This window comes from Bactrocera dorsalis, chromosome 3, assembly GCF_023373825.1.
Source record: "Bactrocera dorsalis isolate Fly_Bdor chromosome 3, ASM2337382v1, whole genome shotgun sequence".
NCBI classification, from domain to species: Eukaryota; Metazoa; Arthropoda; class Insecta; order Diptera; family Tephritidae; genus Bactrocera; species Bactrocera dorsalis.
The window spans coordinates 49,532,996-49,557,438 of NC_064305.1; the positions used below are offsets into that span (position 1 = coordinate 49,532,996).

At 35.7% G+C, this 24,443-nt stretch overlaps 1 protein-coding gene across 1 annotated transcript in view; it reads left to right on the forward strand.

Annotated features, from left to right (window-relative positions):
• LOC105223960 (photoreceptor-specific nuclear receptor) overlaps positions 1–24,443 on the forward strand; it is a 77,563-nt gene that overhangs the window by 20,581 nt on the left and 32,539 nt on the right. Inside the window, exon 2 of the mRNA XM_049451310.1 lies at positions 14,838–15,099. Coding sequence (XP_049307267.1) covers positions 14,838–15,099 — 262 coding nt within the window. The remainder of the gene's footprint in view (positions 1–14,837; positions 15,100–24,443) is intronic.

Below are 24,443 nucleotides of genomic sequence, written 5' to 3' on the forward strand. Positions count from 1 at the left end.
GCTCCCGAAACACAAAATCCCGAGTTTTGCCAAGAGACACCATGCTGCTCCAAGGCATTAAAAACTCAAACGCTGCACAGCGAGATTCAAAGTATGGTACTATACGTACTACCAACAGCAGTCGTCTCCATCGAACACCGAGGAGAACTGTTTAAACTCAGGGCCTTAATAGACCAAGGATCACGCAGATCATTTATTGCGTCTAGGGCACAAAATAGGCTACAACTGCCTACAAAATTAGCCAATTTTGAAATTACGGGAATGGGCGGAAGAGTAGTTCAAAACTCCAATAAAATCTGCCCCATTACCCTAATTTCTCCCCAAGCGGATAAGCGCATTCAAGCAGATGCAATAGTCTTACCGCAACTCACGAACATGCTTCCAAGCTATCATATAAATAGCAAGCATTGGCAAAAGGTTACACACCTAAATCTAGCAGATCCCAACTGCAACACCCGCGCTCAAATAGACCTTCTATTAGGCAGCGATCTTATATCACAAATTAATAGAAGGTGTTGAAAAATTTTCGAAAACACTTCTGGCGCAAAATACCGTTTTCGGTTGGGTCCTAAGTGGACTAGTTGCGGAACCAGTCACAACAATGACAACTCAAGTTGAGGAAATCTCAAACGAGTACCTCAATTCACAATTGAGAAAATTTTGGGAGTTAGAAGAACTTCCCCCCATTTCTACTACAACACCAGAAGATCAGTATTGTGAAGACTTTTACAAAGCCACAACTACTAGATCAGATAATGGTCGGTATGTCGTACGACTACCTCGAAAACAACAATTTCCAGACACACTCGCCTTAGGTCACTCTCGAACCTCTGCAATACAGCAGTTTCTAAGTATGGAAAAAACCTACTTAGAAAAGGTGAGCTTAAACAAGATTATGATGGTGTCTTAGAAGAATATCTCCATTTAGACCACATGGAGGAAGTAAGCCCATGCGAAAAAATCATAAAAGGCAAATATTACTCATTCTACTTGCCACATCATGCAGTAGTAAAGCCTGACAAAAAAACCATAAAGGTTAGAGTGGTCTTTAATGCCTCGAGATCCACTAGCTCGGGGAATTCCCTAAATGATATTATATTTACGGGACCCACAAAATACAATGGGGATGTCGAAAAAATTGCAGGTGACTTCCGAAATAGCCAAAATATATAGATTTGGCACGATTTATTGACTTAACAGAGTGGTAAAATCAAATAAATTTTAACCACTATATTGCCCAGTACAAAAAATTTGATTGGCATTAGTTTACTTACTCGAATTTTCAATAAAACGCACATCGACGAATAATAATATCGTTATCCGTCATATTGAAAAAACTGCCAACCTACAGAAAGAATTTAGGGTAATTCTATAGGCAAGGCATAACTTTTGAATTTCTCTCAACAGAGTTGTCATGATTAAGGTCGGGTTGCAACCTGCCATATTTATTTTGAAAATAGGAGAAATTTCCAAAAGTTCAGTTCGATCAAGATTTCTGGTAAGGATTCAAAGGCCCCCTGAGCTTAAGAGTCTCGGGCACTACCCCGCCTAGCCCCTAGGTAGCTACGGCACTGGTGATACGTATAACGGTAAGTCTCTAGTATACACAATACACAAAAGTAGTCCTAAAATACTTCTTTGCGGTACGCCTGATTTCTTTCAGTTTGGAGTGTTCATTTTGCCAGTGCAACGTGAAGGAATACCGCCCGCCTCCAACGATTTTTCTATTCTTGATTGTATTCTATGAGTTTGTTCCATTGTTGAATGCTTGTTTCTGAAACCGAACTAGTGCGATGAAATTAATTGATTTTCATCGATGAAAGGTGTCAGACGAATTGGAGAATTTAAAAGATAGATAAGCTGTAGTAAACTTTTGTATGGTAACTGTTTAATAATTCTGCCGTTATTAGATCAAATCCTGGCGCTTTTTTAACTATGAGCCTTTTTTCTTTCAGTTTTAAGCTCACGAATGGAGATTGCTAGGATTTTTGCATGGTCTGGTGAGAGATGGCTTTGTGTACTGACTTATTCATTATATGATTGATTTTTCATTTTAATTCAGCTGCTGCTCTATTAAGGTCGGTTTTTGCAAGTGGTGAGCAAGTTTGTTGCCATTTCTGTCGAAATTTTCTTTTCCTAATTAGAAAGATTTTGATATCTTTAGGACAATTTCAACCTATATTTTTCCGTTTTCTTCCGTCGAATTTCTTTTGTAAATTTTCCGACTTCTACTTCTAGTTGCTAGATGTTGAAATTCTTTTGGCACTTCTCTAGTTGCTCGATTGTTTTGATTTGTGGACAGTTTATTTTAGTCTGAAGTACTTGTTTGAATGAATTCCAATCCATATTTTTGTTGTACAGCTTCAAATTTAATTATTTTTAATGAATGTTTCACTTAATGTTAATGGGAAGTCGCCACTTAATGTATATTCGTGGGTGTGCATTTTGAAATTTTTTTTATATTCATCAGAAGAATTTTGTACGGGCAGTATATTGCTAAAAGATTCATTGTTTTTGCGTACTAATTTTTCCGCCTACACAATAATTATTATTGCTTAAAATAAATATTTATTAAAAATATTAAGACCGTAGATACGCGGTCGCTAGAAGTCGTCGGAAAGGTTGGTCATTATCTTAAAGGTTAAATTTTGCACACGGTCTTTTCTTCTTCAAGAAGCTGCTCATTTGTTGAAATCGCTCAAGATAGCGCTATCAAACCTCCTAAAAAATTGTTCACATTGGACCACTACAAATCATATTTGGTACGTAGTTGCCAAACTGAGGTATAAAAATATAGTTTTACAAGTAAAGAAGTGCTATGTATGGGTGTAACTGAACATTTCATACTCTTGCAAGTTGCAAGAATTAAAGCCAAGGAAATACTTTCAGGTATAGATTATTATTTATCCTATAATCTAGAGGGAGTTTTCACCCGATTTTATTCATTCTCAGCACAAATATGCACCGTTATTAGAAGAACACGCTCTATAAATTTTATGAAGATAACTCACATGTTCACCGATATATGCGATATTAAGTCACTGGGAAGTTCGAAAATATTTGTGTTTGGTATATGAGGGCTAAGCGAAGTATTAACCCGATTCAACCCAGTTTTTACAAACAGATATACTGAAAAGGATTATCTTCAAATTTAAATTATATATCTCACACATGGATCGATATTTTGATAGCTTGAAGAGTTTCGGTTCGGTTTGTGCAATTTTTAGTCATAAAATAAATACACTATTCGTGGTTATCATCCGATTTAATTTAACGTACATTAACCTTATTATAAGGCTGGAACGAGCCCACTTTTTCAAAAAATTTTGAGCACAGGTGTCCCTTGCCACTGTGATCCCCTGTACCATGTAAGTTTACCATAACTCATCTTAGTTCTAATAAAAACAAGTACATATATGTATACATACATATATACATATGTACATACATAAGTATATTTCAAATTAAAATGAGTATAAGCAATCTTTCCATGCATATGGATATTTTCTTATTTAAATTTAATAAACAAATAAAATATTATATAATAATATTACGTAATAAAATACTTAGGTTACCTCGGGTATTGGCATGATCAAGATTATTTTTTTAAAGAAGTACTGCGCGAAAGTACTTCAGTCAACCCGGGTATTGTCTCCAACGCCATTGCCAACGCTGAAAGGAGTACTTCACATATTAAATTAAACTTAACTTAAAAATTTTTGAAAATAATTTTTTTATAGTTAATAAAGAAAAGAGAATCACGCGAAAATACAAACATAGAAAACGTTGTCGTTAAAAAATCCTTCATATTTGGTGTCTAAGATGTGGCAACGCTCGTCTTCCTCATAATTGCAAACAATCTAACCTTTTCAACGATGAGTGTGCTAAGGGGCCATCCATAAATTACGTCACGGTATCATTCAAAAGTGACATTGTGTGACATGGGGCAGGGGGTCGAAAGCTTTGTGACATCACATTTCAAAAGACAACGACGCTAAGTTTGCTCCATTAATACTACAGATATTATTAAATCTCCAAGCATCATCCCATCTGAAACAAGTTCCATATGATAGTTATTGCCCTAGTGTCGAGTCATACTTATTTAAAAGATCGTGTAGCATATGTGGCCTATATTTTTCTTCATATAAAGCCACCAATCAACACTAACAATCACATAAAAAACAAGAGCGGTTACCTATCGCGAAAATTCATCTTCAAAGAAAAGAGATTCTCTGTGTAATGAGTGATGACGATGCTTTATGGATGGAAGAAGACGATGTTGATAAGAAAGATGTTCCTGACAGGGGGAGTTCAAAATGTGATAACTTGTGACAAGGGCGGGGGGAGGGGTTGAAAGGTCTTAAATTCGTGTGACGTAATTTATGGATGGCCCCTAAGTGATTTTTAAATTAATAAATTTAGCTGAAAACTAACAGAATAAAAGTGAAATGTGAACTTATTTTAATGTTTATAGTGTATATTTAAATATACCAAGTAAAATATGTAAAAAAGTTTAGTGAAACATTGAGAAATACTATGTGTTATTGATACAAATTTTTAATCGGAGTATTTTAAAAAATATCTGTGTTAAAAACATTATTTTTGCATATTCCTCCTCTGGAGAAGCTCCCCTATCAGCACATTCCGAATTTATACCGAAATTCATGTTTTTTACCCGACCGCCAAAATCGGAATCGTGCCAAAACATATTTCGACGAATGGGGTTTACCGCGAAATATAAATTATAAAGCCTTAAAGATGATGAAACGAGTTGAAATTCGATTGTGTGTCTGTCTGTCTGTCCGTCCGCCGGGCTGCCGGTTCAAGCTGTAACTAGAGTAAAATGTGATATATCGTAATGAAACATGGTACTCGTACGCATGTTTCCCGGCAAAGTGAATGACGAGTTCGTAGATGGGCATAATCGATCACTGTCACGCCCACAAAACTCCATTGAAGGAAAGTTAAGAGGTTATCTAAGTTGAAATATAGAACTGTAATTTGTCAGAAGGGATCGCAGTAGCAAGCATAAACTAAAATAACAGAATTCGGCGGCATCAAATAGTATAAGAACTTCTACCGATAGTGTGAAAATGGATGAAATCGGATGATAAATCCGCCCACTCCTTAAAAACTACTAAAAGTGCGATTAATCAATAACCAAATACGCCAGAGACATAAAATTTTACCCCGGGCTTTGAAAGTGCTGGTGTCAAAATTTGACGATGGGCATGGCACCGCCCTCCTTTAAGGGGGGAGCCTGCTTTAGGAGGCCTAAAAAGGCAGTTTTTCGTGATTTTTTTTAGGATAGAAAAAAACAAGCAAATGTAATGAAATTTTTACATCATTTTATTACATATTTAAACTTACAAAAAACATTTTTTAAAATTTAAAATATCGAAATACAGCCCACTTTCATCTACTTTTGTGCACCACCGCGCAATTGAAGTGTCCAATTAGCGGGCAAAATGTAGGTCGCAATTTTTGTCTGAAACAAAAAAATCAAATGGATAATTAATTTTCATTAGTCCTTCTTCTATGTGAACCTAAAAAAACCCGAAAAAAATGCGAAAATCAAAGTTTTTTTTAGATTTGAAAAAAAAGTTGCATTTTTCACCAAAAAACCTAACTTCAATTTACTAAAAAAAACAGTTTAGAATTTTGTTTTCAAGAACTTTTTAGGTTCACAGAGGAGGTAAAAAGATACTGAATCTAATAAGCTTTGGTTTTATACGATTGGTTGAATACTTTTTTTGTAATTTTGCCCGCCAATTTAGAAAAATTGTAAAAATGAAAAACCGAGAAATCGCGCGTCAAAGTTTTCACTTTCTGCCCAATCGCTCATATATCCGCTAGACGCTCGGTCGCTCTTTCCCTTCTAGCTTCGCAAATATTTCGAATTCCACTTTAAAACTTAGATTATATTTAAAGAGATTTAAGCAAAAAAAATAATAATCGATTTTTTGAAGCTTCTAAAGCAGGCTCCCCCCTTAAATGAAATCACAAATCTCGGCATTTGCCCCACCAATTTTTAAAAAAGTTCGGTATGTACGGTATGGTATGAATATGGGGCTACAACCACTCCTACTTCATATATGTATGTATAACACAATTTTAAATTTCATTTGATGAAACAATTAATATAACGAAATAAAACTTTGAACGAATAGTGCCTTTGAAGTAGTTCTTCTTGTGACCACAAATTGCCCAAATGGACAAGCCCCTAAGTAACGAATATGAGGACTCAGCGCCTGTGGCTGAGGTTTGAGCGAAATATGGGTCAATGTGTGATAAATAATTGAAATCTAGAGATGATACTTTCCTGATAATAGTATGTCTGTGTGTCAAAAATATATTAAATCGAGTCAATACATTTGTTCCTAATATAAAGATTTTCGAACTTTCATTTGACTTTATAATGCATATATCGGCCAATATGTGAGTTGTCTTAATAAAATTGAGACAGCCTATTAGAATGAATAAATTCGGATAAAAATTTGCCCCAGACCCCATACTAGTCTGTTATACGAGTATATTTTTGCAGTACTATCAAACTGTTCATTCTTTTCTCAGTGCTATTCAGTTTCAGTATTACTGAAAAAAAAGTTACAAACATACAAACACTCAGGTGAAGCTAATAACAGCATTACAAAACCAGCCAAATGTATTTTGTTGTCTGGGTCCTTGAAAATGTATGGTTCCATTTCGAAAAGTTTTGGGCAGAACATTAAATACCTTAAGGGCAATACTTTTGCAAGGTCTTATTCCGATATACTGATTTGTGTTTGATTTGTATAACGGTAGTAAAATAATAAGACCTAACTTAAAGTGGTGTTATATTCACAGTGTACGAGTATGATAGAAATGGCTAGGTAACCGCACATACCAAATTTGGTTGAAAATGATCAGATAGTTCTTCACATAGAGGGTTTCATTTAAGGATGGGAGGCGCCACACTCATTGTTAAATTTTTATACCTGGTCCTATAAAGCTCTTTCCCAACGTTATCGCACAGCTTACGAAGAAGTGCCAAAAAATTCTTCTCGGCAAGTTTGGTTGAGTGACCTATAACGGTTTAGGAGATACTATTTTGAGAACGGGGCTGCGAGCTCTTTAAAAAAAATCAACCAAAAGGTACCCCTTAATATCGCGATCCCCTGTACTTAATTTTCAGGCACGGCACTTTAAAGGTTTTCGTTTAATTGTGTTTTGAGGGCCAATTACGTCCATCTGCAACGTCGACCACTCTTGGGTGCCAAGGAATATGTGCAACAAGTTTCAACTTGAAATAACCACGTGTGGCTAAAATTAAAAATAATTTACTAAAAGACATTACTTACATTGAACTAAATAATTAAAAAGTAAATACAGTATGAACAAGATAAATCACTAACTTTGGTTACACCGAAGCTACAATACCCTCCACAAATACAAAAGGTTCTATACAGGAAATTGATTTTGAGAGATCATTTTATGTGGAAGCTTATAAGTATTATAGCAGTCTGATCTAAACATATTTATCTGAGGTTACAACATTGGATAATAAGCCATGACAAATTTTGTGAAGATATCTAGTCAAAGAAAAAAAGTTTTTCATAGAAGGACTTAATTTTTTTTGTTCCGCTTGATTTGTTCAAATGATCTGTTTTTTGGAGAGAAAATAACGTGTACTAAATGTCAAATTAATCTTATATATAAAAATTAATCGCAAAATGTGTTGCTAAGCGCATAACTCAACAACGCCTGGACCAATTTTGTCAATTCTTTTTTTTAAATGTTCGTTGAGGTTCAAGGATGGTTTTTACGGCAAGAAAAATTCGAATACTTGCCAGAAACCCCATAAAAACAGCCCTTTTCTTTTTCCCATACAAACGAATGAATGTTTGTTTGTTAGTAACTCTAAGAGAACGGCTGCACCAATTTGATGAAATTTTCAGGGGTTGTTCGTTGTGGATCGGGGAAGGTTTAGAAATAAAAATACCTTATACTTTTCATTAGGAAAAGTCGGAAAATTGGATAATTCCAAAAAGTAACTTTTTTCAATACACATTTTTTTCAATTTTTGTTTGTTTTTTTTTCAATATTTTGATTTGTAAATTATTTGAATCGTTCAATTTCGGTAGCTTGCTTTTTTATTCTGGCTATACAAAAGAAAAAAATTTTGAAAATTATTCAGTGGAAGCTTTAAGGCAGAGCCGCTCAAAATAATGCGCAATTTATTTACCAACGCATACAATCACACATTTGATATCTGCTAGCGTATGATTGTGTGCGCGCGCTTGCTTAGTACACTGAGTGAAATCGAGCTATTTGGTTATTTTGTTATTAAAAATTTAGAAAAAAATCAAAAATTATGGTTTTTGATTAAAAAAGCAATTAAGAACAACAATAATTTTAAGTTAATTTTTTTTAACTTTCCATGATTTTTTCCATATCGACTTCAAGATCGTAAGTTTTGATTCTCATTAAGTCCTCTATATGCTTATTCGAAACTGAATTCCTGTATTTCGAGTGTATTTTTGACGCTGGCAGAATTAGCGTCATAGCGTACATGCTTCGACTGCATTTACTTGCCTATACTCCGAGTATAGGCATGAAAAATTTTGAGCGGCTCTGCTTTAAGGCCTAACTATAATATGCATATGCAGCCGTATGTTACTGTCAAAAAATTAACGAAAAGCCTGTCAAATGCATAAGGAACGGAGAGTAGACTTTTGAATGACTATAATGTACTTACATGCAGAAGAGAAAATTGTTAATAAGCAATTCGTCTTTTGATTTTATATTTCATCTGGATTTTGCAAAAATGACTAGAAAATTAAAATATTTAAAAACAATTAAAATGCTTACTTCTGTCTTAGACGGAATATGCATATTAACAAAAATTAGTGAAATTAAAAAATAGAGTGCGGTCATGTTCAGTGAGGGAAATAAACAGGAAGAGGATGGTTTTTTTGTACGATTCCTAGAAATGAAGGGGATTGACCACATATATTTTTTTATTTATAGTACACGCGATTGAAATAAAAGGCATTTTTTTGTCGTAAAAACATTTTTTTTTTCAGTATTTTCGACTGAACTTTGTATAAAACATTCGTCGTCCTACATCTTCAAATTCAAAATGATGTATCTGTTGACAAAAAGCGAAAACAGCTGATTCCGTACGGAAGATGCGACCAGTTTCGCATTTTCCTTAAGCAAATGACGTTTGAAAAAACTTGACGAAACTTGATGTAAAGCACATTATATGTAGTTGCGACATACAATTTGTGCGTATTCGGACAGTTGCTTACGCTGGCTTAAGCTAGCTTATGCACATTATAGTTAGGCCTTTATGTATGTTTCACACAAAAAAGTCAATTACAGATTGAAATTTGTTACGAAGCCACGAAGAGGTCGCGCTAATATGGGTCGGCGTTCTTTTTGCCTTCAACGTATGGCAGCCCAAGGCAAGGCAGGATGCAATGACATGCGTGCGGAATTATGGATCAAGGATTATTTTGAAGCAACGTATATGTGGTGCTGTTAGATGCTAGATGTACTCTGTTGAGTGTCAAAAGAGAGGTTTGCCGCACGCACATACTCTTCTTTGAATGTTGGATGGTGGTTACACCATATCAAATTGATGAAGTCCTTTCTGCGGAAATTCCTGATGCAAAGAAAGATCCAGTATCATACGAAGTGATGGAAACCAATATGGTTCATGGACCTAGCGGACATCACAATCCCACTTCGGTTTGTATGTTTGACAATAAATGCACGAAACACAATCCACTTCCTTTTCTTTCGGAAAAGCAAACTGGAAATGATGGATATCCACTCTATCGGCGTAGCCCACCAGACAACAAATTAGCATTCAACTTATAGGAGTGAATATCGAAGTCGACAACATATGGATCGTACCATATTCGCCACTGTTGTCTAATTCACATTCAAAACTAATATCAATGTGGAATATTGCAGTTTGGTGAAATCGATAAAATACGTTCGTAAGTACGTCACCAAAGGAAGCAACATGGCGGTTATTGGTCTTGAACGATACGGTCGATACGTGAACTGCAATAAAGCGCTTTGTAGGATACATATTTACTTTTGCAATTCATGAACGTTTTCCGACTGCTGTGCCTCTCACAGCTAATTTGGAGAATGCTCAAAGAGTGTATTTCAACCCAGAGAATAACCTACAGCCAGTGGAAACACGGCCAGCGTTTGCGAGAACATTACTCTATTCGGAAATACCTTGATATTATACATGTGATGCATCGCTGAGGAAATAGTTACGCAGAAAGCAAGGTCAAACTGTAGATGGACATCCAGGTGTGTTTTCAGCTATTGCATTAGGACAAATTTACACAATCCACCCGAAAAACGACGATTATTATACCCTGAACAGGGTATATTAACTTTGTCACGATGTTTGTAACATCCAGAAGGAAGCGTCGGAGACCCTATAAAGTATATAACGGGTGATTTTTTTGAGGTTAGGATTTTCATGCATTAGTATTTGACAGATCACGTGGGATTTCAGACATGGTGTCAAAGAGAAAGATGCTCAGTATGCTTTGACATTTCATCATGAATAGACTTACTAACGAGCAACGCTTGCAAATCATTGAATTTTATTACCAAAATCAGTGTTCGGTTCGAAATGTGTTTTATCGACAAATTTTGTTCAGCGATGAGGCTCATTTCTGGTTGAATGGCTACGTAAATAAGCAAAATTGCCGCATTTGGGGTGAAGAGCAACCAGAAGCCGTTCAAGAACTGCCCATGCATCCCGAAAAATGCACTGTTTGGTGTGGTTTGTACGCTGGTGGAATCATTGGACCGTATTTTTTCAAAGATGCTGTTGGACGCAACGTTACGGTGAATGGCGATCGCTATCGTTCGATGCTAACAAACTTTTTGTTGCCAAAAATGGAAGAACTGAACTTGGTTGACATGTGGTTTCAACAAGATGGCGCTACATGCCACACAGCTCGCGATTCTATGGCCATTTTGAGGGAAAACTTCGGACAACAATTCATCTCAAGAAATGGACCCGTAAGTTGGCCACCAAGATCATGCGATTTAACGCCTTTAGACTATTTTTTGTGGGGCTACGTCAAGTCTAAAGTCTACAGAAATAAGCCAGCAACTATTCCAGCTTTGGAAGACAACATTTCCGAAGAAATTCGGGCTATTCCGGCCGAAATGCTCGAAAAAGTTGCCCAAAATTGGACTTTCCGAATGGACCACCTAAGACGCAGCCGCGGTCAACATTTAAATGAAATTATCTTCAAAAAGTAAATGTCATGAACCAATCTAACGTTTCAAATAAAGAACCGATGAGATTTTGCAAATTTTATGCGTTTTTTTTTAAAAAAAAGTTATCAAGCTCTTAAAAAATCACCCTTTATATAAATGATCAGTATGTTGAGCTGAGTCGATTTAGCCATGTCCGTCTGTCTGTCTGTATATATACGAACTAGTCCCTCAGTTTTTAAGATATCGTTTTGAAATTTTGCAAACGTCATTTTCTCTTCAAGAAGCTGCTCATTTGTCGGAACGACCGATATCGGACCACTATAACATATAGCTGCCATACAAACTGAACGATTGGAATCAAGTTCTTGTATGGAAAACTTTCACGTTTGACAAGATATATTCACGAAATTTGGTATATATTATTTTCTAAAGCACCAATGTCATCTCCAAAAAAATTGTTCAGAACGGATTAATATAGCATATAGCTTCCATACAAACTGAGCACATAGTTACTAACAGAAATGCTGTGAAGGGTATTTAGCTTCGGTGCAACCGAAGTTAACGTTTTTTCTTGTTTCTACCTTCGATTGTTATTGGGTAATGTACGCGGTTCAACTTCATTTGAGTCATTGCGTACTGTGAATGGTACGGTATGTACAAGTTTTGGAGAAGCAAGGCAGCAATTACAATTCCTGGAACATGATAATCACTGGAATAAAACCATGGACGATGCGATAGCTACTTCGAATGCAAATGAAGGTCGCACAGTTTTCGCGATGATCATTTTGACATATCAGCCTTCAAACCCATGTCAATTATGGGATACCAACAAAAATGATATTGCCGAAGACATTTTATATCGTATTCGCTAAGAATTGGAAATGTGTCAATTCCGGTTGATATTTCCGGTGGTTTGATATCAATTCGATCTGCCGTTTATCAATTCACGAAAGATGAACTCATCACGAATGTTCGGACATTGGACAAATTATCATAACTACGATTTCTTAAGGGAGAGCCTGTTTTGCCGGTTTTGCTTAAATCTCTTTAAAAATAATCTAAGAATATGTTCCCAAAGTTTTAGATGGAAATTCGAAATATTTTCGATGCTAGAAGGGAAATAGTGAATTGGGGCAAAGTTTACTATCTCTGGCATTAAATTATCTTCTATTTAAACTAAAAATAACTAAGAAAAGTCAAGTTTGAACATATTTTTAAACAACGTAAAGTTTAATTTTTTAGTCAAAACCACTTTTTCCAATTTAAAAAAAATTGTAAGATATTACACTGTTTTTTGAATTTTTTTAGTTTAACTAGAAGATAAATTATTGAAAAAAATGAATCTCTTTGGATGTTTTGTTTTCGATAGAAATTGCGACTTGCATCCTGCCCGCCGTTCGACAAATGCACCTTTTTTTTGCCCTCCCAAAAAAATCCTCAAAAAAATTGATTTTTTGAAGTCTCTAAAGCAGACTCCCTCCTTAAGTGCATAATAAGCCCTAGAAATTTCACTTTAATCACTTATTTTTTTCCTCCTAAAAAAATCCTCAAAAAATTCATTTTTTGAAGCCTCTAAAGCAGGCTCCGTCCCTAAGTGCACGTGCAATGTTAGCTGCCAAAAATACCGATGTTGTTGACTTAAACTGGAAGATTCAAAGTCAAGTTCCAGGAGACTTGCGGTCATACAAATCGACGACGCCGTGAATTATCCAGTGGAATTTCTAAATTCTTTGGAGAGGCTTGGTATGCCACCGGATCATTTGCGTCTCAAAGTTGGATCTGTCGTTATTATGTTTCGCAATCTTCATGCGCCGAAACTGTGTAATGGAACCCGATTGATTTTGACGCAGCTATCGAATACAAGGAGGGGGCAGAATGCTTGATTCTACGAATTACTTTGAGTTCTAACGATTTACGATTTTAGTTCCAGCGTCTTCCGTTTCCAGTGAAAATTGCATTTGAGATGACAATCAACAGGACACAAGGATAGTCGCATAGTGTGTGGCATAAATTTGGGCTATGTTTTTCACACGACCAGATATACGTGGCGTGGTCACGAGTTGGAAAACCATCTTTTTTGTACATCAGAACAGAAACCAAAAAATGTTGTTTATCAAACTGCGTTACATTGAAAAATAAAATGAAATGTTAAATTCAACTTTGTTTTCATTTCAAAACACATAATTTCACGCAGGACAACGGCTGCGGAGTCCGCTAGTATCTCAATAATTGAGGGACTAATTCGCATGTATACAGAAAAACAGAAGAATATGGCTAATCAACTCACACATTTTATAATCTCCGATGTTTCCTTCAGGGTGTTACAAACATCGTGGAATACTTAACATCTGGATCTAAAAACTAAAAAAAAAGTTTTAAAGCTCTTCAAACTAAAAAGTAAAAACATAATTTTGTTTGTACCGCACCTCTTATGATTTAAAGAAGATGCTTATGCTGTCGACAGCATAACTCAAAACTTACTAAAATCAATTCAAAATATTTAAGTAGATATAAAATAACTTTGAAGAAATATATGTATATTGTAATACTTCCAAACGCAAACAAATTAGTACAAAGTTGACGTGTACTTTAATCAAATTACGAAATTCAGTTCAAATATTAAAAAATGCAATCCCAACAGTTTTGAAAAAATGCATATTCCATTGCCTAAATTTCGGTATAATTGGTAACTAATTCAACAATTAAATTTTTTGTGCAAATAACCTAAGAATTTTAAAAATAAGAAGACATTTTGATATTTCTATCGTGATAAACTTCCACGATTCATTCCATCCGATACTGGTGGAGTTAATGCGAATCAAATGGTTAAAAATAATACAATAATAACAAGTTATATTGTACAATATACATGATTGTAGGTATTCTGAACGTAAGTGTGTGTTAATGTACACTTACTTTCTTCTAATTCCGTATAGTTATCCACTTAAGTGCCCTACATTCATACAAACATACCTCTATATGAATGTTTTGATATGAGATGTTTGCATTAATGTTGGGTTTTAAAAACTTTAACACTTTTATTTGGCTATACAATGGTAGTCGTATAACGGCATCATCTTTATAATATTAACAGCACAAAATTCAAGCATATGACGTTAATCCCACCGACTGTGGCTAACACTTGCTGGTTGTAAGGTTGAATATATTTGATACAATTACCAGTCGTCCGTAACAAATGAGACCGCCGATGCTTCAGAACTGCTCCTTTCAGGGGTTAAGTGCATCAAAAAATCACTACAATTAAATTAGGGTGTGATGGCGAAACAATTGTCCCCAGAGAAAAATTTGTGCACAGATTGACGCGAAGCTTTAATGGCACCCTAATTGAATGTGTAAATAAATTTGTAGATTACTCATAGGGTCGACAGCTACACTTCACTCATGGACAAGCAAAATGAAACAAAATAGTGGATGTAAATATTCAAAGGCATGCTGCACGCAAAGTCAACAAAGAATACGTCAGTTGTGGGCCGGATTAGAGAAGAGTCTGATATGCATTTGAACATTTGTAATTCAATGAAAAGAAATTTAATTGAAACCAACTTAGCAAGTGTATTTATTTATTGCAGAAATACTTAACTCGCACACAAACCGGGTTTGCTATTCACCGCAGAATCGATTGGTCCCTTGGAGTCAGCATTCAGTAGCGAATTCGACGGCAAATGTTGAGTCAACCGGATCTCTAACTGCTGCGCGTTCAAAAAGTCAAAACTTAGGTTTAATTTGTGTAGTTTGTGGAGATACCAGCTCTGGGAAACACTATGGAATTTTAGCTTGCAATGGCTGCTCGGGATTTTTCAAACGAAGTGTTCGGCGAAAACTCATTTACAGGTTAGTTTAATACAGTGCTATGGATTCATTGTTTTTGTATGTATATTGTGCTAAACATTTTTCAAGCGATTTTTTATTCTGGCATTGAAATATTCATCAGGTCAATATAATTTTCCGTAATTTTTATATAAGTACATACATACTTGGGTTTTTATAAATCATTAAAGCAAGCATTTCGAATTAACTATCGAAAAAATTCTTTTAAGTGCTGGAAAAAATTTATATTAAAAAAACCTGCAAAAGAATTAAGCATCCATTGTTCGATAAAATCGTGAATAAGTTAAAATCGAATTTTGTTTCTTCTTCACTTTGTATTACGACTGTATCCTGTGGTTTCCAATGCCATATACTATTAACATACCACAACTGTTAAAACATTCGGTGGGTTTCATTAAGGTATCTCACATATGAATAAGGTTCGTCCAATTTTACCTATTTTGGGAACAAAGATACATTGTTATAATGAAAGCACACTATCCCATTTTCATTGAGTTAACTCACATATTGGTCGATATATGCGATATAAAATCATCCGGAAGTTTGAAATATTTGTATTCTTGTCAGAAAAGGATTATCCTAATTTCAATTATATGTCTCACACATTGATCGATATTTGTGGTTAAGGTCAACTGAGTGTACTGGGGTCCAAATATTCGGTACTTGGCGGCTTGAACATTTTTTATTGAATTTGGACATTTTTTGATCATAAGGTGGCATATTTCAAATGCACTATTCGCGCAAAGGTTTATTCCGTTATGTTTATTGCTTTTTGATTTGTACGCTGGAGAGTGAAAGAATCAAATGGAATTTACAATATTGTTATGTGGGACGTAAGTGTGGCTATAGTTTTATTTACTCCATATTTGCACTGTAAGATAGGAGTATTAGAATAATGTTTTGTACCGAATTGATCGGAATGGTCCCGAGATACGTTATTTCACCAAAAAGTGGGCGCTGTCTCGCCCATCGTTCAATCTTTACCGCGGCTCCGATTAATTTTTACAGTATCGGTGGACATGCTTAAGAGATTTTTCCTCAGCGAATTAGTTATTTTAGCTTAAGTGGTTAAGGATATGTGTATATTAAACCAATTAGCGGCTGAGCCACGCCCTTTTTTAATTTCAGCTCACAGATGTCCGTTGATACTGCGATCTTTTGTGCCAAATTAAAGTTCATTATCTTAATTTAGTGCTCAGTTATTGCACTTCATAAGTTTTCGGTTTTTGGGCATGGCAGCGGTTCAATAACGTCTATCTACGAACACCTTCGTTTTTTATTACGATTTCTCAATTTTTACTCAAGTCACAGCTTGCACAGACAGATAGACGGTCTGACGGACAGACGGACTTCAGAATTTCAACTCGTCTTGTCATTCTGATCATTTATATAGTTATAAGTATATATCGCTATATCTACATATGTATGTCGATTAGTTTTAGGTGATACAAACAATTATACTATGTAGCAGAATGTTGCAAGAGTATAAGAAAAACTTAGTTTTTTAATAATATCCGCATTAGGTACTTGGTTATTCTACATATACTCTCAAATGATTGATAAACCAATCTTAATAAAAAGGGATGAAAAACTGGCTTCACGTATTCATTGTGCCCCATATGTACATTATAGATGTATGTATAAGATACTTATGTATATATGTATATTTACTCTACGAATTCCGATAATCCATGGCTTCTATACATTGCACTTACCTTCATCCCTTTTAAATGGCTCGAATACTGTATTCACACACCCTATGTTATGTGGTCACATTTGGTTTAGTGTATACATCTTAAGCTCCATATCATTCCCTCGGGATGGGATAAAGTAAGCTGACATTTGCGATGACTAAAGGAGGATATTATTGAATAAAAAAATCAATTCTCGTATTACAGAATTATGGTTTGACTTCATTTTTGAAAATATTTACTAAATATGCACGACGAAAAAGATATGTACCTATTGGTGCTGCATATAATTAAGAGATGCAGGTATAATTAGGACTGCTGATACATGCATTTAAATATTAATTCGTCAATAATTCAATAACATGTTTGTATAAATTCTCTCTTAATTTGTAAAGTGGTGCCTGATCTGGCTAGTTTATCTGCTTCACAGTCCCCAGGAATATTACTATGCCCTGGAACTCATTGCAGGTTTAACGTAAAATGGGTTGTAAGATCCACCAAGAGATCAAGGCACAAGGTAATTACTAAAAATCTTAGAATGTGCCTTATTACAAACTTGACAAAATCTCATACAAATAAATTTGGAACAGTTTTAAGAGAAACATGGAAAGTGTCTTAAAAATCTTACTAATATTATATAATTCAAGGTTATACAATGTTTTGAACCTGTAAGAATTCAATAAACATTTTATTTAATTTTAAGTGAGTTTACTCTGAAAACTCTGTGTAATGCCAAAACAGATCTTAATAAAAAAGCTTTCAGCTATGTATATTTATATAGTATTTTCTAGCAATGAGAGCTATAAAAGTTTGCTGTCAAAAATATGCTGTAATAGTTGATCAAAACATAAAGAATTTGGCTTGAAGGAAGTCACAAGTCTATGCCTTTTTAATGTCAATGTTTTGGAGTGAACTTCAGGATTATGAATAATGTGATATTCTGCGATTTCACGATTTATTATAATTTATATAAATAACTAACAATTATAATATTATATTAATAACTATCGGCCTTCTCGTCCGGCACGGTCGGCGTCCAATATACATATATGTATCCAATATGAAATGTCATATTTACAGACACGTTACATCAAAGCCTTCCTTGTTGCTAAATTATGAGAGCGTGTTGTCACTTTCTTTAACAGGTACAGATCTCCACATTCCTTCCTTTTTCTCCAAACGGAGTTTGAGGTTCTCGCTTAGCTTCTGCTGATCCTCAGATGTTGAGGTAGTTCGGGAAAAAGACTCGGCATCGAGGAAAATTGGCGCTGCAGGACTCAATGGCCAACATTCCTGGTGTATGTTTTACCACCAGCGGAAATCTGCACAACGTTTGCTTCTCGCTTTACTACCTAATACGTGGTAGTATCAAATGTGGGTGTCAACTTATGTGGAAATATTACATTCTTTAAGAGTACTGCATCTCCAACTAGGATGTCAACATCTCCTGCATCTGCAAAAACTTTTAAACTCAACGCTTACGAATTGTCTTCCATTGTCAGACTTTAGTGTCTCTGGAAATCCCAATCTTGAAAGTATCTCTTCCATTTCATCAATAATGGTTTTAGATGTTATCGACTTAATCACTTTGAACTCCATATATCTGAACTAGTAATCAATTAGTACCAATATATTATCCCCATTAGGTAAAGGACCCAAAATATCGGTTGCTAAGCATTTCCAGGGTCCATTCGGGAAAGGGCGCCTCTCCATCAGAGCTGATTTTGGTGGCATTGACACTATAAGGCAATCTTGACAAGTCTTGACGTATTTTTCAGCATCTTTGTCCACACAAGGCCACCAAATTTTGGAGCGTAATCTCCATTTCAGTGCACTTATTCCTGGATGTCCTTCATGTGCGAGGCCCAGAATTACTTCTCGCAACTTTCGTGAGATTACTAATTTAGTTCCCCGTAATAGGATATCACCAACTATAGACAGCTCCAAACGAAATGGATAAAATGGGCTTGACATATTCAATTTCCAGGAGTCCTGACTTAGACATGTCATTACATCTTGTTTCTCCTCGTCAAATATAGACATCTCGGTAATTTGTGATATGGAGAGCGACTTCGGTATCAAAGTGGACACTACTCGAAAAATATGCTGCTCTCCGGCCCAATCACATGGAACAGCGTTGTCTTCTTGAGAAAGCCTTGATAGCGAATCTGCAATATTTTCTTTCTCTGGTTTATATATCACTCGCAAACGATATGACTGTAACCTTAGCAACCATCTTTCGATCCTCGCTGGAGGTCGTGAGGTTGGCTTAAATATGGTTTCTAGTGGCTTGCGATCGGTTATTAGATCAAAATGTAGCCCTGCCAAATAATAATAAAATATTTCCACAACCCACACCAAGCCCAGACTTTCTTTTTCGGTTTGGGAATATCTTTTTTCCACCGGTGAGAGACTCTTACTGGCAAATGAAATGATCCGCGAAGTATTTGCCTTATCAAATTGAACTAATACGGCACCCAGGGCCACCGGACTAGCATCTGCAATTAAACACGTTTTGTCCTGTGGGTTAAATTATGAGAGTTTCGATACCGCGGCAATTTTCACCTTAATTCCTTGAAATGCGTCGTCCTGCTCTTTGCCCCAAACAAATTTCTCCTTGCTCTTCATTAGTTTCCTTAGAGGCTCAGTGCTGTCTGTCAAGTCAATTACAAACTTACCCACATATGTATGTGGCTAAACCAAGAAAACTACGTACTTGTTCTGATCACTTTTACTTTTTGGGGATCAACTTCAATCCCCTCATCCGACAGGATGTGTCCCAAAAATTTCAGCCTTTGAGTTCTTATTATGCACTTCTTTTCATTCAGTAAGACATTTCCAGTGCTTTATCATGTTCTTCAATGTTGCTTCCAAAAATGATTACATCATCAATATATGTATGTAGTTCAATGCATTTTGACAAGGAGATATTAATTCCTCCATTAGCCTCTGAAATATCTCTGGAGCCGAATTCACCGCAAGCATTAAACGTTTATAACGAAACAAACCCCGGTGCGTAATAAATGTAGTAATTTCTCTGCTGGACTCAGCCAACTCTAACTGATGGTAGGCATTTTTAAATCAAGTCGAGAGAAATACTTAGCTCCCATTAGTTTTGTCATAAAGTTGTCAAAAATCGGTAAAGGGTAATTTTCTCTCTGTATTGCTTTATTTGCCCGGCGCATATCTATACATACCCGAATATCGCTATCATCTTTAAAGGCAATCACCACCGGCGATATCCAGGCACTTGGGCCAGTTACTGGTTGGATAATGTCCAACTTTAAAGCCTCTTCCAGTTTCTTAGTTATTTTGCCCTCCAACGCCGTCGGCACACGTCTCTTGGGGTGTTGCACTGGAACCACAGATTCGTTAATAGACAGCTTGACAGAAACATTCCGCCATTTGGCAAACGGTTCCGCTTCCTCAACTATACGTACGTCCAAACCTATTCTTGAAACGTTGAGTTCGATAGCTGTATCCCGTCCTAATAGAGATTGTTTACCATTTTCGATTACATAAAATGTACTAATCAGTTCCGGATCGTTTTGTACCGAGATTGTAGCCTCAAAAACTTGTAATACCTTGAGTAGACGATCTGAAGCATATGCCCGAAATAGATTCGCTGATTCAGTACGTGAGTTAAATATAACAGCCTTTTCCTCGCATAATCGTTGCCAATCTGAATGGCTGATCAGGTTCAATTTAGAGCCCGAGTCGATGATCATAGTAATTATTTAACCTCCTATTTTACACGGTTCATCTACTTTGAAATTGGGTTTCCGTAACCTTGTGCGGCATTTCCAATAAAAATGCCTCTCAAAAGCGGAATTCCGTTGTGGCGAAAAATACTCATTGAGTTTTGTTATCAAAGGTGTAAACACATCGTTTTTCGCTTGCTCATCATAAGGTACTAAAGCACCAGGAATGCTATATACCACTGCCTGCAGCTGGGATCCTCCCAAATGTAGGAGTTTATTTCTTTTCTTATATGTATATAGAGGTTATCTCCTCTGCGTCAAAATATATATAAAACGAACGCAATCACGCCTCCCACTCCGTACGCCATAACGCCTTGTTCATTCCCTGACATAGAAATGGTTTCAGTTCCGTCATTCTTATTTCTCGTTGAAACGATTACCATTAAACAACATTTTATTTATTATGAAAAGAAACAAAAATCATATAAATTAATTTTGATTACATTTGGAAAACTGTGTTTTCTTATCATTCATTCATTGAGAAAACACTCAACAGCTAAATTTTTCTCATGCCCTTGTTGTTACACATAAAGAAAAACAAATGAATCACTTTACCCTTGTTTCCAACGTTATTAAATTTGGAATATAGTCTCTTAATATAATACCTAATTACATTTAGTCCCTTTCTGTATTTCATATGAAATATACAAATATACACATATTCTCAATCATTCATTTCGCTCTTACATTTGCCTCATTCCATTTGGAATAGACTCTTTTCGTTTTTTCATAGATTTCTCGAATCATCTTTAAATTTTCAAATTTTTTAAATACAGTAGAATCCGGTTATAACGACATTCAAGGGACCGATGAAAATACGTCGTTGTAACCGGTCGACGTTCAAAAAGAATTTAGAGATTTTTTTTTTTTGCTTTTACACCCCTAGTGTTTTCATATTAACTGTAGTACGCTGGAATATTTTTTTTTGCTATTAAAAACCGTTTTCAGTAAAAATAAAATTTATTCCAATTCAAATTATGTATACATACATATTATCAACATATGTACTCGTGCATAGGAATATACATACGTACAATTATACAAATTTACTTCAAAAAGTCTGTAATTTTACCTTGTTTTTTCCTTCGATTGTTGGATTCTGAGCAATTTTTGGTCGTCAGTCAATTTGTGCGGAAAAACCGTGCACACATCTTTCGTAATCCCAAATGTTCAGTCAAAATGCTATAAATCGATGCTTTGGACCTGTTCAATTCAATTTCCATTATTTGATTGGCCCACATGTTGATCATCATTTATGTCCTCACGACCACTTTGAAAACGTTGCAACCACTCGTGCACTCTGCACGTTTCATCAATTGAAACGTTTCGTCCCCAGGCGCAACGTCTTGGGGGCGGAAAAACGATCTTCGCTGTTTTTTAATATTAAAAAAAATACTTCAACAAATTTTTTTACAAAATTTATTATAAAAGATAAAGAGTTGTACACTCACAATGTAATAATCTGAATAACAATGAAAAATATTAATTTTTACTCGAATACTATTCAGTCTTTGATTTTGTCTTATATCTTTCTTGAAAATAGTGATAGAACTTAAAGATGCATTTTTCTAGCTTTGATCGTAACAGTATCTTTATTTTTACTCTGTCGTCGCGACGCTTCTAGTTCCTAAATTTTATATACTTAATATCGAAGATATTTTGTAAAAATTCACTTTTGTTCGGACCACCTCATTAAACTTGTAGGTAGGTAGATAAAGGGGGCGGCAGAACATCCTTGGCCCCGGGCGTCCGAAGTTGTAGCTACGCCAATGTACGCGAACAAGTTTTGTTGGATTCAGCTCATTTTGGAACACCCATACAATCGGCCGCTTTTTACGATTTATCCACGATAATCACGAGTATCACGATTGTCGTGCTTCAAAACACCGTTGTCGTATTTTTTTACATTTCACTTGACCAATCGACAGGTTGCAGTATTAGGGTTGACAAATCCCTTAATATAAAAGACAACCTACATATGCCTTGTTGTCAAACAACGTATGTAGTTGGTACAGGTGCTTTTTTTGACAGAACACGCTTGAGTCATGTCAAGCTGTAAGTTATTTTTGTTCAGTATTGTTTTCATCATGGAAAGACTTACGCCCGAACAACGTTTAGAAATTGTTTAACTTTATCACGAAAATTCACGTTCTATATAGGACGTGTTTCGCGCGCTTCAATTTATGGTCAAAATAATCATCCTACTGATCGTACTATTCATTAATGGATAATATTCAACCAAATAGACCATGTCCAGCGCGCATTGATGAACATTAGCCGCCGTAGCTAAAAGTGTACAAGACCGTTTGCAGCATCTCGGACTACCGTATGGAACGACTTGGCACATTTTACGTTGAGATCTTAAATTGAAAGCGTACAAAATAGTTTGTGCCTGAACTGAAGCCACTCGACCTTCCCAAGTGGCATCGCTTCGCTTTATGGGTTGTTAAAAAGTTCCAAAAAGATTCAACGTTTTAGAACAACATTTTGTTGAGCGATGAAGCCCATTTCTGGTTCATTGGGTATGTAAGCAAGCAAAATAACCTCATTTGGGACTAAGAGCAGCCTGAAGAGAGCTTCAAGAGCTACCATTTAATACAGAAAAAAAAACCAGTTTAGTGTGGTTTGTAGGCCATTAGAGTGATTCGTCCATATTTCTTCAAAAATAATACCGGTGAGAAGGTAACCATCCATGGCGACCGTTATCGCGCCATGATAACCGACTATTTGATGCTTGAAATTGAAGCTCGTGATCTCGTCGACATTTGGTATCAACAAGACGGCGCCACTTCTCACACATCGCTTCAATAAGTGGATTTATTGAGAGAACACTTCGTTGAGCAGATATCATTCTTGCATCGACTATGATGCAATGTAACATAAACAAATATTCCAGATGTATTACAGAACATTATACTTTGTTCGTATGCATTGCAATTAACCTTTTCGAAGTCAACAGAGCGTTTTGAACAGAAGCTATAAATGCAAAATTTAAGCTAACATAACTTTGTTCTTAAGTGCGTATTGATTACACAGGTAGACACATAATTTGTGACATGAAAATTCTTAGCTGTTTCTAATGCAGTTTGATACCCTGAAGTCAAATCAGAAAACAGAATTCACCCACAGATATTCTGTAACCTGCGGCTTTAGATTTTACAATACATAAAACTTCATTATATTGCATCATTTCATATTTTCATACGATCAAGCATTTATCCGGTTAAGGCCAGTTCTGCCTGCTTGTTTGAAGTAAACAGCGTATTTTACGTAAATTTTATTTTACAAAATTTATCAGTAGACTAACGATGTCCGAATTGGTTACGTGTTCTATGTTTGAATAGCAAAACGTTTTTGAGTTCACATCCCTTAACGTTTTTGAAATTACTGTGTTTAAGATTTTTAGGTACAATGCTTAGGCAGTGCATAAATAGTGCCAACAGTTTTTGTTATGGGTGCGAAGAACTAACTTTTAAATCGCAAAGACGTAATTTTACTCCGCTTGTGCTAAAAGCTTGCGAACTAAATTTTGGTGTTAAAGTTGGGGACCAAGACAAAGCATAGGCCCCTCGTATCTGTTGTAAAACTTGTGTAACAGTGTTAACAGCTTGGTTAAAAGGTTTAAATCGTAAAATGCCCTTTGTAGTGTCAATGGTTTGGAAAGAACCTAAAGACCATGTTAGATACTGCTATTTTTGTCTCACGAATATTAAAGGTATTGGACCGAAATCTAAACATACGGTTAAGTATTGTAATTTAATTTTAAGCAAAGTAATAGCCCATCTTCTTGGAATGCAACTAGGATATACGAAATATTGTTGCTTCCTTTGCGAATGGAATAGCCGTGCGGGAGACTGTCATTATGTACAGAAGCAGTGGCCAGTACGTCAGGCAC